Source organism: Notolabrus celidotus, chromosome 3, assembly GCF_009762535.1.
Source record: "Notolabrus celidotus isolate fNotCel1 chromosome 3, fNotCel1.pri, whole genome shotgun sequence".
Taxonomy (NCBI): domain Eukaryota; kingdom Metazoa; phylum Chordata; class Actinopteri; order Labriformes; family Labridae; genus Notolabrus; species Notolabrus celidotus.
The window spans coordinates 24,947,903-24,965,472 of NC_048274.1; the positions used below are offsets into that span (position 1 = coordinate 24,947,903).

The following is a 17,570-nucleotide window of genomic DNA, read 5'->3' on the forward strand; positions in this document are numbered from 1 at the left end:
TTACAACACATGTAAGGGGACTGACTAGGATAGCTGTGTATAAAAGGCATACTTTGTGTCATTTTATTATTACCATTTAAAATCAAGGGCTGGAATAAGTCCATGACTATTAATTTACCACCTTGTCTTCATTCATCCGGTAGCTTTCGGGGCAATCCCTGAAATGCAAAGTACATGTTTCACTAAAACCTTTAAGAGAATTTGAACAATTTGTTGCATATAAAAGGACACAGCCTCAGCCAAGGGAGTCTGCTAACTCAAGATCAGTTTGAACTCAGTAACCCCAGGGACAAGAACTTCAGACCAGTAACAGAGTACAAATTTCAGACACATCTACTAAGGGATATAGGATCTAACAAATGCATTTATAGCAACAAATTCAGTTCTTGGTGATAGTGCTGCATTCAAACAAAGAGGAAGGAAATATTTACTGAAAATTCATATGATATTTTAATTGACCATATTTGTAGGAGTATAAACAGTCGAAACCAAGTTTCAAATACTACACAGAGGGGATTAAATATTTAAGATGCCTGAAGCTGACCAGCCTTAAAGTTGTGTGAAATAACAGGGAAAATATTCATAATTTGTATGGATTCATAGCATAGTGGATTGAATATTTTATAATGACAACATACAAAACATTTATGTAAAATATTGATTCGTCATCATATTTTAAAAAAAAGGGGACGTGATAAAATTGATTGTTTAGAATTACAAAAGGCACAAGCTCATACCAATACTTACTGTGCTAAAAAAAAACATAGTATGCACCCTACAAAAAATTTCACTATATTTGTTTGAAAAAAATATATATGATGTTATATCTTTGTTGAAATAAACCATTATTAAAAAATGTACACAGTTGTGATCTGGTCCATACACAACACAGTTACTTATAATAAAGCAAACCATAGTTGGTGTGATGACTGAACAATACTATTCAATTTCAACAATACATAATACAAGTATTTAGCAAAGATTTTAAATGAAAATCCTAAAAATAAAAGAGTTCACACTTAATACAAACCAATGCAAGTTATTTCTCTTTTAGCTCACAGGCTCTTGTATTTATTGGTCTCCTGATTTATTAAAAAAATCCATATAAAGCCTTTAGAAAGTAAAAGTGCAAGAGCTTAAGTTCAAATACGTCACTCAAACTTCTTCAATACAGTTGGTTGATGCGTACCTATGTGACTCCAGTAAAATTACATAGATTCAACAATAACATTCCTGACCTTTGTTTTTAAGTGTGTTCTCATAAAAGGAACATTCATAAATTGTATATGGGAATGTGACAAGATAAAGATTTTTTGGGGTGAAGTGATGTCTATTATTAACAAAATTCTGCCTGCTGTTATTTTAGGGGTTTATCCTCACAACCTTTCATGGAGAAAGGAATAATTTATATTTACTAGGTTTTGCATCCTGCTAGCAAAACGGCTGAGAGGACTGTTATGGAAAAAAACAGAAAAACCTTTAAGACTGTATTTATTAATGATTTACCACTTGTCTTAGAAAAAACCCATGTTGTTATGTATGCAGATGACTCAACAGTATATGCTGCTGCCTCATCAATAGGTGAACTAAACAAATTAACTAAACTAATTTTACAAGAGGAGCTGAAGATAGTGGTAGAATGGATAAAGAACAATAAATTGATACTTAATGTAGACAAAACAAAGTCAATTTTATTTGGTTCAAGGTATCAGTTAAAGTCTAAACCAACACTGAAATTAAATGTAAATAATACTCCCATTGAACAAGTGCAGGAGACAAAACTTCTGGGTATAACTTTGGATCATTATCCTGCATGGTCTAAACAAATTGATCATGTTGTGAACAAAATGGGAAGGCGTGTGTCAGCTGTGAGAAGGGCATGTACATCTTTGCCTCCAAGTATCATCAGACAAGTTCTGAATGCTCCAGTTCTGTCGCAGCTTGATAACTGTTTTATAATTTGGTGCCGTGTTTTAATTAAAGAATTTTAAAAAATTACAGATAGCGCAAAATAAAGTGGCCCGTTGTGCTTTGCAGTGCTCCTACAGGACTAATATTACTGACATGCATAACAGTCTTGGGTGGCTAACAGTGAGTCAGAGATCTACATATTCTTTGTTAAATTTTTTCAGAAGTATACTTGTGACACAGACACCAAAGTTATTGTATTAAACATTATGCTTTCAGTTTGCTCAACATAAGTATCAAACCAGATGTGCAACAGAAAAAGGTTCATTCTACCAAAGGTGAGAACAGGTATAATACAGAGAACAGTCCTGTACAGAGCCATGCTGAGATGGAACTCTTTGCCGGTGCATACAATTCAAGAAGTTAATAAAGATCTCTTCAAATTATTGTTGAAGAATCTTCTTCATGTCTCTAATAAAATATAATGAAATAAATACACCCAAGCAAATTGAATTGAACAACCAAACAGATATTGATAAAATTGGTTAACTTAGATGAGGGTAGAACTGCTTCTATGATAAGAGTGAAATAATTATAATTGTCTTCTTTAAACTTTTCTTGTATTTGATTTGATATGTCAAAACACATGATCATAGTAACATAAGTGATCATTCAGAGGATGTTTAGTGTTTATTAAATGTGAATGGGTACATTCGTATATGTGTGGATGTACATCATATTATCTTGTGCACAGTGAAAGTTAAAACATGAATTTACTTGTTACTATGGTTTTGTGTTGAAATTTGCCAAATTAATGACCAATTTGTTTCTCCTCTGAATTTTATTTTGTAATTTATTTTGAGGAGCTGTTTTTGTTTTTGTCTTGTTTTTGTTTTGTGGTTGTTTGTCTTGTTTTGCTGACTGTCTGTTAGTGTATTTGGGCATGGGTTAAACATATGGCAATATGCATGTCTTTGGAAAAAATAACATACATACTCAAAGGAAAACTGATACTGTATGAAAATTTAGTGGGGACCCTTCGTGCATTTTTTGGAACACAGTGATTTGTGCAATGTGCTTGTTAATTAGCTTAAAATTATGTGTGTGTGTGTGTGTGTGTGTGTGTGTGTGTATGTGTTTGTATGTATATAGACTTTTCTTAATTTGCTATTATTTTTTTTTATTTTACCAAGTCTTCTTTTTAACTATATCATGAAGTTTACGGGCTGCTTATCCCTCTTTATTTTTAAAAGATACACATATGGAATTTGCAGTTGTATGAACACATTATCTCTTTTTGGCCTTTATTTTTTTATTTTTTTGTTCCTCTCTTCTTTGCTCGTTTTTCTTACTTTTTTCATGTATACTCTGTCTTAAGTGAAGAGGTGTAGGGGGTAGAGTGTTTAAGGGAAAGTTGAAAGTTTTTTTGTGTGTGTTTTGCACTCAAAAATAAAAACAATAACAATATTGGGGGAAAAAGTGCAAGAGTTTAAAAAATATCCGGCGATAGTCTGGAGGAACCATAGACTGTATATATATATTTATTTGCAGTTAATTGTAGGACCCGCTTGTTTTTCCTGCAGCTCTGTAGGTTATTATCAGTTTATTGTTTATACAGTCTATGGTTATATCACTCAGCCTGTAGATGGCGATGGACGCTTAGACAGATGTGCTCGTGTCCTTCAAGTACTGCGTCACTTCCGCCAAAACAAATGTCGCGAGGCACCTCTGCCCAGTCAGTAACTTTTCTGAGGTGAAAATTTGGTGAAAATTTGAATAATATTGCTGTTTTTTGCACCAATGAACACATCGCTGAAGCACTGGAGGGAGGCGGCCACTCTAATACTGGCCGCCGGACACAGGCTTGGCCCGGGCACGTTACCGTCAAGGACGCAGCTGACCAGCGGTGCACTGCCTCACCTGCCGCACAAGTCCTGCTTCGACTACGACGTTTTACTGCTGAAGAGAAGCAGTAAAAGCGGATTCATGCCCAATGCGTACGTGTTTCCAGGTGGCATGGTGGACGCCTCGGACTTTTCAAGTGAATGGCTGGACGTTTTCAAATCCTTCAGAAACTTTCCTAATTTTGGTTTGAGGAGGGTCAAACAGTCCCCGGAGACCAGACCTCCAATCTTCGCCACAGACCGGCTGAAACTTGGCTCTCCTATACCAGGAGAGGTCGCCTTCCGGATCTGCGCCCTGAGGGAGACGTTCGAGGAGTCAGGTGTGCTCCTGGTCACGTCTAAACTGGAGGAGAAGAGTTTGCTAAAAAGCATTGAGGGAAGGAGTGACTCTGATAAAGTGATACACAACAAAGTGAGTGAGATGGACAGTGGTGAACTCACTAAATGGAGGGCTCTGGTCAACAAAAACCCCTCAAACTTCATCAGGATGTGCAAAGAACTGGAGGTGATCCCTAACATCTGGGCTTTGTATGAGTGGGGGAACTGGCTCACACCCACAGGACGACGTCCGTCTAGGTTTGACACAGTGTTCTTCATCTGCTGCCTGCAGGAGATCCCCCACACACTGCAGGATGAGAAAGAAATAGTGCACTTCAAGGTGAAGATCATATGTTCTTATTTCAAGCACACATTTATTTATTTATTTTTTTTGGCAAAACGCAAACTTTACAATACAGGTCAATTATTTCAAACGTTTTTTCACGTTTTAAACACAGTCATATGTATGCATATATATACTCATACAAAAAATAAAAATGAAGGATAATAATAATATACATACATGCATAAGCTGAAATTATATATATATATATATTGTATATGCATACATACACGTATACACACATACAAATAAAATGAATTAAAAGATAATAAGATTAAATGAAATAATTGTCTTTATGTACTTCTAATAAGTAAACAGGTAAATAGCTGAATAAAGCATCGAATATAACAATGATAATTAAATTAAGAGTAATAATAGTAATACAAATAAGAAAATACATGAATATTCAAAGTAATGATTAAAGAATCATGAAGAAAAAATAAAAATTCAAAATGAATATATAGTAATCTACTTAACACACACATCTAGTTTGAGTTTGAATTATCTAATGAATTTGTCAACTGCAATCAACTGAAGAAATAAAATAAGACGCTGAAGCACATGTTTATAAGCATCACATTTTCATCAGGGATGTTTTTAGAATTGAGTATCAAACAAATAAATTTTTGAGTGTACCGACAAAAAGTTAATGTTTTTATTTCTTTAATTTAAAATAAATACAATTTAGATTTAAAATCACTTTAGATTGTCCAGTTATTGAAAAAAATGTTATCACGATAAAAATGTTCATATCGGTCAATATTGATTATTATCACAATAAATATCAAACATTAATTAATTTAATTTAAAGGCAGATTTTTGCTCCTGAGTGAAAATTGAAGAAGCCAGACGGTTTGTTAGCTTGTATCTGCATTTAGTTTTCTGATAAGCTTCTTGAATATGTTTAGAGTATTGTTTTGAGTAATGCACTCCCCTGTAAGGTTACTACAATGTAGTGAATGCATCACGGTTATTCAGTGTTCAGTTGTCCTACGGTCGCGGTGGACATTTAGCACGTTAGAAATGCACAGCAGAATTCGCCTCCATGCTCTTCCTTTCCCCACATCCTGAAAGTAGATTTAATGAAGTGTATTAAGTTATAATCATAGACTGTAAATAAAAATGGACAGCGTTGCTTCGCCTCTTCCCGTTGTACGGATCTGAAGCCAAAAAATCGTGCTCCTGGGCGCAGCCATTGTGCAGCCAGAGCCTGTGAAGCCACTGTAACGAGCTCCGCCCTACAGCGTAACGTCACAAGACGCTGTGTGTCCTAGGAAGTTTCCCTCTACGGCGGCTGTGAATCAAAGCAAACCTGGAAGTAAAACCCCGTTCTTTAATCTCTAATAACTAACAAAAAATAAACTTTTCAGGAAAAAGAGGCCTTGAACACAAAACAGTCAAATACTAACTACATATCACCACAGCATATGGATGTGAGAAACATTCATACGACGTGTATTTATTTTTTAAAGTTTGACTGCTCCCTCATTCAAATGAATGGGGAGACGGATTTTTTGACCTAAACTGCAGCCAGCCACCAGGGGGCAGACGCTCCACTGAAAGCTTCACCACCAGGGGAGCATCCAGCTTGCTTGGTTATAGTTATCTCAGTCAGCACAGTGTCAGAGTAATGACTCTGCTTTGAGCTGGTAGGTTTTCAGTTTTCTTCAGTGTCGCCTTCGCTTGTTTCAGCTGTGTTTACATTCCGCTCCAAGCGTCTTTAAGCCTTACTACCTCTCACCCTGCGACATGATTGGCTGTTTTCTGATGTTTAATGTTCAGTACAAGCAGCAACCTCCGGTCTCAAACTATGAAGCCCATGCGGAAGTGTTATAAACTGCAATTCATCAAGAATCCGCTTGAGGCTGGCTGCAGAAACACCGGAAACCACATAGACACCAATTCAAAAAAGACGATCTTTACAGCAGAAATAAACATGTTTACAGCCTGGTTCAAAAAACGTCTTGGCTCTACATAGCTAATTTCTCTATCGGCACACACTGTACAGGGGGAGATTGGCTTCAAAACTGCGCTCAAGAACAGCTGGGTGACGTCACGGATACTACGTCCATTACTTATACACTCTATGGTTCGGCAGCCCTTCAAGTGTTTGGGGGTTGTAATTACAGGTTTAAATATATCACATTTTTATCAAAACATTTGTTATATTTTTGAGAAAAGTTATATCATGAAAATTATTGTTATGGAATGATAACCAAGCCCTAATTATAAGTGAACACAACAATGGCATCATTTGAGCTGAAAAATCTAAACAATCATTAATATGTTTTCTGAATTGTTTAGCTGAGAAACCTGTGAGGATAATCCTTGCTTTTAAGGGTTCAATAATATTTGATGAATATCTTCCATTATAACTTACCCTACTTATGACTCAATTTTCTTTATTCGTATTAAATTAAGGTGAGTTGAAACAGTTGATTCATGTTAAATATTAGGTTCCTCTAATAACCACTCCTCTCTGGTTCTCTCTCTCCTTTATAAGTCAATACTATAGCTTGCTGTATGTTACCGTTACCTGCAGAGAAAAGTAATGTGACTGGACTTGATGTATTTCAATTTGGAAGACATAAAGCTGTCATGTTGTTACTCGTACACACAGACGATACGATAAATAACTGATGTAGAAAAATGTAGATTGTTTTGCTGATAGTGAAGCAGAGGAACAAGACGGTCTGCATAACTTACATCTTCCTCAATGTAGTGTTGACTGATTATGCAAAGTGCCAGGCCCTGTTTACTTGAAAACATTTACTAAAGAAATGGAAAACATATGTTACATTTTGGCCGTTCATTTACACAGACACCGCATTTTGGGTGACTGACAACCAAGCGCCAACTTATGGTTGCGAGAATTGAAGCCAATGCGGAAGTGTTAAAAACTACAGTTCATCAAGTATCCGCTTGAGGCTGGCTCCGGTAGTACCGGAAACCACATACACACCCATTCAAAAAAGCCGATCTTTACAGCAGAAATAAACATGTTTACAGCCTGGCACAAAAAGATGAGTGTAGTCTAGATAGCTCATTTCTCGATCGGCACACACTTTAAAGGGGGTGAATTTTTTATTAACGCAGCAATCTCTGAGATATAAAGATTACGAGTTTTCCATTACAAGAGGCACAGCTGACTTGATTAACAGGCTGGAACACTGTAGCTGTTGGCTAGGAGGTTCAAAGCCTGCCTCTTTACCTCACACTAGCTCGACAGAAGTTAGGTTGGCTTCAGCATGTCCAATATGATCATTTTACAGTATGTAATGTAACACAGCTAAAGAACAACAGCACTCAAAAGTTGCTAAATGGTTCCTGTTTTTGTGTGTGTGTGTGTGTGTGTGTGTGTGTGTGTGTGTGTGTGTGTGTGTGTGTGTGTGTGTGTGTGTGTGTGTGTGTGTGTGTGTGTGTGTGTGTGTGTGTGTGTTCCAGTGGTCCACACCTTCAGAGGTCCTGCAGAGCTACCATGGACAGGATTTTTGGATCGCCCCCCCACAGTTCTACGAGCTCAGCCGCTTGTGCCGTCTACCTCTGCTGAACGACCTCCATGACTTTTCCAGCCGGCGTGGCACTGAGGGCATAGAGCACTGGCTGCCTGTGTTTTTCTCTAAAGATGGACGCTACATATCACTGATGCCAGGTGCTAACAACTTGTCCTCATATACATGAAGCTTTCCATTTTTGAATATATTTTAAATCCAAGTTTGGTGGAAAAATGAACATTTAATATTATATAATCAGAATTATATGATCATAATGTTTGTTTTCAGTGTATTCAGAGCCTTATGTATCTACTTTTATCTCTTCTGCTATCCCCTTACAGCTCCACTGTTGTCCAAACACAAATGAAAGCACACTACTTGCAGCCACAGTGCTGCACTGGGTGTCATAATTCAGTGTTACAGTGAACATAGTTATTGTAGTGTAGTTTAACCTTATTATAAACCATCACTTCAGATTAAATTGCTAAATATAGTCAACAAATGCTCTACTTAGCTCCTTCTGAATCAACGCTTTCTACAAGCGACACTGTCCAGCACTACACTATACATTTATATCTATAACCGGTTGTGTTAAGAGGAAGTGACTGCAGTAGAAGTGCTGCTACTGCAGTCATTTAGCTGTTTATTCTCACTGTATCTGGATGTTTCAGCTGATAGCACATCTGCTTCCCAGCACTTACACACGCTCTGTTCTGATTATAATATGATTGATGAAAGAGCGTCAGTGTGTGATGGATTAACCTCTTTTTTGTTTTTCATCTCTGTCTGCTTCTATCTCTGGCTTTCTTGGGCTCCACTCTTTCCAGGTGACAAAAGTTACCCATCAGACACTTCAGGAGAAGCTACGGTGGAAACAAGCGTGGATGTTGAGCTGGAGGAGGCTCACAACGCCACTGGTCTGCATCGAAGTGTGACCTCAGATCCATACACTATAAACATACAGATCACAATTACACCAAAGTACAAGCATCTGCTCCCTGTTACAGGGCAAGCTGCCTCTCATGACTCTAAAAGTCAGTTGTGACTCACTCTACGAGCTGTTAGAGCCCCATAACTCCTCTGTGCACATGTAGAGAACTCCAGAAGAACAGCACTCGCAGTAACAGCCTTAAGCACTGCTTGATCACGTCAGATGATACGTTTTTTTCACAGACATTTTGAATCGTGTTGAGAAAAACGATAGCCTGGCTCCTCCAAGTTTACCTAAGGTTGCAAAGCGTTGATGGTGATCCTTTTCAGCTCCTCAGGCCTGATCTTGTGATCGCAGCAATTCCATTTGTTTTACCTCATAACTTTTAGCTGTGACAGTGAGAAAGCATGCACCAATCAAATGCAATCACATTTCACATTACACACTATTTTTCTTTGTTGTCAAAGCACCTCATTAACTTGTTTTAAAAGTGATATTTGATCAAAGCAGCTAAATATTGATCAGTCACTGATTTTATCATTAACAATGGTGTTTGTACTGTGCCAATTACAGTAGCCTTCCTCTTGGCCTGACTGTATGAATGATTGTTAGGTCTTGGGTTTTTTTGTAAACATTTGTAATCCACAAACATTTTATGATTGAAGTGATTGCGGAGGGCTACTTTATTTTTTCGCTCACGCACTTGTTGCTATCTGAAGAGCGAGTAAAATCAAGCATGCCCATCTGACTTGAAGTGGTTGAGGCATTATTTGTTAGAGAGTAAGCGCCTAGTAATGTTTGATTAACGGAGCTCTTTCCTTGTATGATAAGCTGATTTCATCAGATGTGATCTTAATGTTGACATCGTGTGTTGTGTCAAACTGTTTTCATGAGGCCCGAAATGTCAAGGGACCCCACTCGTAAATGAAATAATTATTTTAATAAATGTTTTTTGTTCTGTCTTTAAGAACTTGCCTCCTAAATCTTGTTTTTAGATTTCAAGTTCTGCATATTTTTCAGCATTCACTCTGTAACCATAGTTACAGACTGCCTACCAAAAATATCAAAGTGGCTTGGAGGAAACACCCGCAGCTAATAGTAGTATATGTGTGTGTGTGTGTGTGTGTGTGTGTGTGTGTGTGTGTGTGTGTGTGTGTGTGTGTGTGTGTGTGTGTGTGTGTGTGTGTGTACAGTGTTATGGAGGTCCCACTCAATAGGAGTTCATATGTCAGTGATGGAGGCTCTGCAGGGTATCCACTCTGTCTCCTCTGGGTGTCTTCCTTGCTCACAGCGGTGCCCTTTAAGACAAATTGACAGCTCATAAGCAATAATCTCTGTCAAATGAGCTGTGACCTGTGTCTGCCATTTATAAATGCATTTATTATTAAATTGATCAATTTATTAATTATTGATAAGGTGTTGTTTTTTTTTCACTGATGCTGTTTCAAACTCATGTACAGAAGGGGATTCAAGGCTGTAGTGCATGTGTCAGCATCAAGTAAAACCATGCACATTAATTTTTGTTGAAATTTTCTCTAACTGCTAGCACATGGCATGCCCTCAAACCCCTAAATCTATCACTATTATATACTGAATTGAGGAGAGTTGGAGCTTAGGGACACGAGGCATCAGAATTAAGTTCAGTGTGACTTATATCTTACCTCAAGTTATAAAACTTGAACCCTTTACTTGACCAGAAGTGTGACTGTATTGTTTACACATAGAGAAATTATATAATCAGGAAAATGTTGAGCAATTCAATTACAAATTTCTTACATTCTAAAACATCAACCAAAACATAACTTTTTTATTTTTCAAACTATCAAAATAAACTGAAGCAAACCATCAACTATCCAGGGTTTATTGTTTATGAGGCAGTTATATGTTTTAAATATTGTTCTCTTTGTTTATGAATTATGTTGGCCATGATCATGATGATGGGAAGAACACCAAGTGCTCTCTTGGTTTCTTGTCTCTGCATGTTGTATTGTTTGTCTGTGACTTTTGAGACACTGAAGACAATATTCCACATAGAGGACTAATGAAGTTCTATTCTATCTCATCACATGTCTGGTTGGTGTAACAGGGAAGAGAGACTGAGTCCTCTTGTACTTACCCAATGAGATGGATTGAGGCAGACATGAAAGATTTCAACAAATCTTAAAGCTCCTGTGAGGAACTTTTGGTTTGTGTCAATTTGGCGCCCCCCTGTAGACAAAGTGGTAACCCATCTCTCTGCTGGTTTTGTACCACACATGTGAAGGTAATATTTTCTGATGGAAAATCTCATCCTGATGATTTTACCACTGTGTAGAAAATGTCAAAGTTGATTTGGCAACATGCAACAACTCACTCTGTATGATACCTATCCTGCAGTAGAGGTTTACACGCATCTGAAAAGACTATACTGAAATGATCAGTCTTGTCACTGATTCTTTTTTTTCTGCTTTTGCAGGTCACAAAGAGACATCAATAGAAGTTTCAGTCTGTTTCATGGCCAGCTCTTCACAGGAACTTTATTATCACATCAATACCACTCAAAACCAGGACTTTATTTACTTTATTTCTATGTGCAAAACTAGCAGTAAGAGGTTAAATAAGGAAAAGAGCTGAATAAAAAGCATCATTACATTCAAGAAAAATATAGTCAAAGTGTAAAGTGTGTAAACAGTGATTCAATCTTTTTATAACGTTGTTTGCTTTAGCCAGAAAAGCTCCCCTTTGGATCACTCTCACTTAACTGAGAGAGATGTACCAAACTAGAACAGGTCAGCACCCCTCAATCTCATTTTCATCTCTTCAACACATTTCATCTCACAGCGTGGGGGAGGAAGCTCAGGTTCGGTCGCTGGTTTAGCACTGCCCCCTCTATGTCCTCACACCACATCTCCTTCTGCCACAGAGTGCTACATGTGTAGGATGGTGATAGCTGAAAGGGGGTTGAGTTGAAATAACGCCGCTCAACCTTCTGTGCTGTTTTGCCATGTAGAGTCAGTTGAGGGGTTTCTATAGCAACCCACAGCCTTGGAAACCCACCATCTTTGTCCAGATGAGGTGATGATGCAGAGGTCTGTCTCTGCCAAGCCGTTTGCACTCCTCTCTGTCAACCAGTCTGCTTACTTGATTTGTTTCCAAGCGACGGAGAGAAGTGGATAAAAATGTTCTATGAAATGAAACACCTCCAGACAACTGCAGAGAAATTCTACTCACCTGTTAGGCATTGCTTTTTATACCTAATGAAGCAAATACTCTAAAACTTTCATGCTGTGGCTATTTTGAGAAGCAGCTTACATAACAAGACTGCAACAAAATCGTCCCTGCAGACCTAAAAAGGTCTCAAAGTTGCGTTAAAGGAGACTTCTGCACAAGCAGTCTTCCTCTCCTTGAAATGCAATAGACGAAAAAAGTACAGCATTTCAGGAGGCTTTATCTTGTCACTATTTAAATCTCCTCCCTTTTCTTGCCCATGTTTTATTGATTGGCTTTATACAGTTGGATCCCCGTATGACAATGTGAGTCTGTCGAAAATTTCAAGAGGTTCCAGACTCGCTGGGCGCAGAGCTGAGTGCCTGTGTGAGAGGACAACAACGACAAACAAGATGTCACAAAGCCTATTGTGAATCAGCTGTGAGCTTAGCATGCTGCTGATTTTCATGCATCAAAGTGATGCCAAAACATTACCCTGTCTCAGCAGCCTTTAAGAGTGTAGTTATCTTTCTCTTTTAATGATCTGTTAATGTCTCTCCAGAAGTTTAGAGACACAGAAAGCCTGAAGTGAGAGAAAAACAATGCAAAACAAGAAAAGACATTGAAGCAGTCAGATGAATGAACATTGACAGCCCCAAATGATGGCTGTTTTTGCCTGCGACTTGTAATTGTTTCACAGTTAGCAGGTTTTAAATCCAAGTGAAGGATATTTTTGTAGCATATAATCCCTTACTTCCACAAGGAGCTAGGCCCCTGTTTCAAAAAGGTAATCAATTTCGATCCCTTGTGACTACATGCTTCAAAAGCCTGCTTCTAAAGCTGAATGCTGAATGGTCTTTTTACCGCATACAATTATCAGAGGGATCTCCTTAAGACTGGAGGAGGAGATCACTGGAGTCAATTCAAAGCTCATTAGATGTGCAACTGTGGGTCTGCAAGCAATAACATACTTTATATTGGGAAAGCAGTGGAGCAATAACTCAGTAATAACTCTATATGTCCGTTATGACCATTAAGAGTAGCAGAAGATAATAGACATGGCTGCACTTTAGGTCACTCTGTTTGCTACACAAAATCAGCAGCAGCCAAGTGACCAACAGGCTTATGTCAAAGATAGAAATAGAGACACTTGGTAGCATCGTAGCATTGGTAATTAAACACTTCTCCTTAATAGGATTTGTTAGAAGCACTTTCCATGTATTTTCTTTCACAACTTTACTTTCTAAGCAAAGCTCATCCACCTTTATCTTCTTTAATGGGCCCTCGCTAGTTATTTCTCCTTTTGTCATTCCATACAAAAATGTAAAATAAACTAATTCACTAAAATGTGTGGTGTCTCAATTCTAGTTTTAAAATCAAATTAGAACTAATTGTTACTTCTACGAACAACAGTGGGATTGATCTAAATTGACAATTAAAGCTCCTGTGAGGGACTTTCAGTTTGTGTCAATCATGGCATCCCATGAGGACAAATTGTTCTTGGCTGATTTTGTCCTGCACGTGTTTCTCTCCTGCTCTTTTGTGACAGTCAAATATCATCAAGAATCTCTGCTGTGGAACATCTGGAAAAAAGCTGCATCAGCAGTGTGTCTTTACTCACTCAGTCTGACACCTATCCCCCGCGCCAGTGGTTTAACACATTAAAAATAACCACATCAAAATAGTCCCTCTTTTTGTTGATTGTCTGGTTTACTTTTTTGGGTCATAAAGAGCCAACAATAACAGTCATTTCATAACCAGCTAAAAACTCCTCACAGGAGCTTTAATGCACTATTAAGGAAGAAATTAAACAATTTAATTTTGACATTTTAACTCATTGTATTGGAACTTGTGGTTTTAATAATTTGTTTTTCTCTTCTTTAAGTTCTTTGTAAACAAATATATTTATTGTTCAATTACTGTTAAACCATGAACAAAATGTAAACATCTAGCGATAGAAATATCATAATTTCCCAAACCCTTTTGAAAACTTGGTATAAAAGGAAACATGTGATATTCAAAAGACCTTCAAATTCTTGAGTCTTATCTGATTAAAAAATACATTTTTAGCACATTGCACTCAGACGGATAATGTGTAAACTAGCAATTGTCAGCTCAGGGTTTTGGATTTTCCAGACCGAGTGCTTTAATATAATCTCAATAAGATTTCTGGCTTGAAACTAGTTCTCATCTCACCCTAAAGTGTATTAAAAAGTTCCCTGAGTCCATGTAAAGAGCTTGAGAGAGCATCAAACCCCCTCTCCACCAGCACCCACCTTTACAGAGGCTTTGGCTCTACTGTCAGGCTTCAGTTCACCTACATAGCCTTCTCTACCTGGAATACCTTCAAAGGCTCTTACATCTAAAACCATTAGGGATTTAAAGCATCTATGTTAGTCTGTTTTCCATTTTAAACCAAACACTATTTTAACACCAAGGCATTAAGATACTAATCCCCTGCTGAAAATACCTCTGTGTGCATCTGTTGCAGGCCTATATGAAGTGGGCTAATCTAACCTGATGGTTTTAACTCAAACATGTCACTCATAATACAAATATCACTCCTGTGCAAAATATAACTTTGTTTTTACTTCCTTGAAACTTCAAGCGCATCTCCAAGTGTTTTTGAAAGTTTTATTATATTAAATAGAATTATGTATATACACTATCTGACACAACAGTCTGTATGTACAAATAACCCTCTATATTCACATGTTGTGATGTTTACATTCAACACTGTTTGCAAGAAGAAACCCTGAAGTTAAAGGAGCATGAACAGGCTTACAGTGAACGGGTGCATTATTCAAAGACAGTGGGTGTCTCTCGGGTCCCAAAAGGCTTTCATGAAGCACATCGTGATTTAATGTAAAATAGTCAAGATGCAGGCTTACTACAACCTGGCTGTACAGATTAGTATTAAACTGTGCTAAAAGGAGTGTGGAACAGTGCAGATTTGATCACATCCAACCTGTGTGATGTGAGGAGCTTAGCTTTAACACTGCTTCTATTAGTGTCCATACTATATGAGCTCTATACTGCTCTGTCTACATGGTCCCACCACAGCTGACTTTGCTGGATTGGATTCATAAATTGAAAGCAACAATCAGCAGAACATCAAGGGGGGAATACTTAACAGTAGGCTACATTTACGCTTGAGCTTTTCCACTAATCCACTTGGATTACGTGTTGTTTATATCATCCTGATGGCCAGACACTGTCACGTAATTTCATGACTTATTTACCCCCCTTTACCAAAAAATTAACACAACCCATTGGCATCTCAAAATACTTCAATTTGTGCCCACGAGCGTCCACTCATGCTATATTCGTCTACATCTTATCTAGTGCAACTCTTCAACTTCCACCGAATACATTCACAAATCCAAGAAAGATTAGACCTTCGTGCGTAAATTGTTTTAACCTCTGTCTCCCTCTTTGTTGAGCTGCCTGCTCTCCTGGTTCCAGACAGCCGCGCAGCGTGTCCATCTGTGTGGGCTGCAGGTTCAGACAGTTCAGGACATATTGATGACCAGATATCCCAAAACCACAGCGACACCCACGATGACAAAGAACACGAACACGGCGCAGATCGACGCAAAGCCAGCATCCCTGCCTCCACCTGCTTCCTCATCTTTTGGCTCCTCTTCGCAGATTGAGATAACACCCACGGAGGAATTTCCTACACTCATGTTAGACTTGAGCTCCGCGCCCGCCTCCTGCTTCGCCTCCACGGCCCACGGCGCCACCTGCACCTTCATCTCCATCTCCTCCATCATCTGGCTCACCTGGGTGATCTCGGACTGCAGTTCCCGCAGGTCGGCCGTGTCGATGTTGCTGTCCGCCTCGTACTTCATGTTCTGCACGCTCATGGCACGGGCCGCCACGGAGGTAGTGCTGCCAGTCATTCCGGTCTGGATGAGGTGTCTGGTGGGCACCTTAAGGGGAAAATCCTGCCCTATCTCCAGGGACCGTTTCATGTCCACCTCCAGCAGCTCCATGCTGCTCGAGAACAGAACCCATAAGCGCTCATACTCGGCCCGGTCTTCTTTACTAGTACTTTTGTCTTTGAGCAGAGAGGTCAGTTTAGTCCTGTTGGCTACCGCAAGCTCCTGGGCCTTTTTACGGGTCCGCTTCAGCTCCTCGCGCAGGTTCTGCGAGTCCGAAGTGCTTCCCAATGCGATCACCAAATGCCTGTAGCAGGCTGTCACTTTGTTCAAAGCGTCCAACATTGTTTTGCACTCCTCTTTCCCCATGACTGATTAAAAAAAAGACCCGTTTCGTTGGCAAAAATACACAAAAGATAAAGAAAACAGGCTTGGAGATAAATGGCGATCTGTCAGTGACGGCGCGTTAGCCAGCTGTCCTCAGTTTAGTTTTCACAGGCGCACACCCCCAGCTCTACAAATCCCCTCAACGCTCTAGTCAGAGCAAATTCCTCTCTATCCATGCTCCTTCCTGTCTGCAAGCAGGCACCGAGAGCGGCTTAGAAATTAATGCGTCCATAAATGGCTTTGGGCTACCTTTACGCTTCTCCACTCGAGATCACACAGCACTGGAGCTCCTCTCCTGCAGGGTGGACGCAGAATGGATACGAGACATCCCAGCCTTCTCTGTTTTTGTTTTTTTTATAATTTGAGCATCCAGATTCAGCTACAAGTGTCACAACATCCGCCTATGGCTGTCTTTTGTGGAGAAAAAACTGCGCGTTTGTCATCCGCTGACGTTTGACGCGCGGCTGGGGAAAACTGTGATCTCAACAAGAGTAAAAAAAAAGAAGAGATTCAGAGCTTCCATGACATGGCGCCAAATGATCCATAGTGTTTTTGTTTGTTTATCTGTATAGGGTGCTGTCCACTTTAGCATCCAATCGATGGTGTTTAAATATGAGTAAGCGCCTTCTGTGGTCACATGTGCGCACTAAACAGATCCATGAAGGCAGGGAAACAAAGCAGCTCGGCTCTCATTGGTTCTGTCACACAGGCATCTGGTTTACATGCGTCCAACCATTGGCTTATCTATCCCCTATGGGCAGGACTGTCAGAAAGCACTGACCTAGACCTGCCTAAACCTACCAGTAGCCATTCAGGTGAGGAGAGAAGTGAAGCATTGGTGGACTGATGTGATATTCTATATTCATTTCTGTTTATAAGCATTAAAAACCCTATTGTAAGAGCATACTAGTGCCCCCCCCCCCCATGTGTTGGATTTTATTTATTTTTTTGTACATTTATAGTGATGTATACATTCATGACTTTCAGATAAGTGCAAAATTAACATTGCTGCATCCTTTGCAGTCACACTTGTCTGCACATTTAAGGCCAAGGAGGTTGCTGGTTGTTGAACATAGGCCATATGGAAGGCTCATGTGTTGTTTACCTAGTTAGCTCCTGCTGTGTCAAGAGACGAGAGGCATATATGGCTGTGTGGTGTTAGATCATGTGCTCTTTTTGCATCATTTAAGTGGATGGAGCCTAATGATGCATTGA

At 39.0% G+C, this 17,570-nt stretch overlaps 2 protein-coding genes across 2 annotated transcripts; one reads left to right on the forward strand and one right to left on the reverse strand.

Annotated features, from left to right (window-relative positions):
* Positions 1-3,588: 3,588 nt before the first annotated feature.
* Positions 3,589-9,868, forward strand: nudt19 (nudix (nucleoside diphosphate linked moiety X)-type motif 19). Its single transcript, XM_034680980.1, has 3 exons — positions 3,589-4,470; positions 7,918-8,125; positions 8,795-9,868. The coding sequence occupies exons 1-3, from the start codon at positions 3,709-3,711 to the stop codon at positions 9,010-9,012; spliced, it is 1,188 nt and encodes a 395-aa protein (XP_034536871.1). The 5' UTR covers positions 3,589-3,708; the 3' UTR covers positions 9,013-9,868.
* Positions 9,869-14,615: 4,747 nt separating this feature from the next.
* On the reverse strand, positions 14,616-16,971 carry LOC117810328 (regulator of G-protein signaling 9-binding protein). The gene has a single exon (XM_034680101.1). The coding sequence runs from the start codon at positions 16,335-16,337 to the stop codon at positions 15,597-15,599; it is 741 nt and encodes a 246-aa protein (XP_034535992.1). The 5' UTR covers positions 16,338-16,971; the 3' UTR covers positions 14,616-15,596.
* Positions 16,972-17,570: the final 599 nt, after the last annotated feature.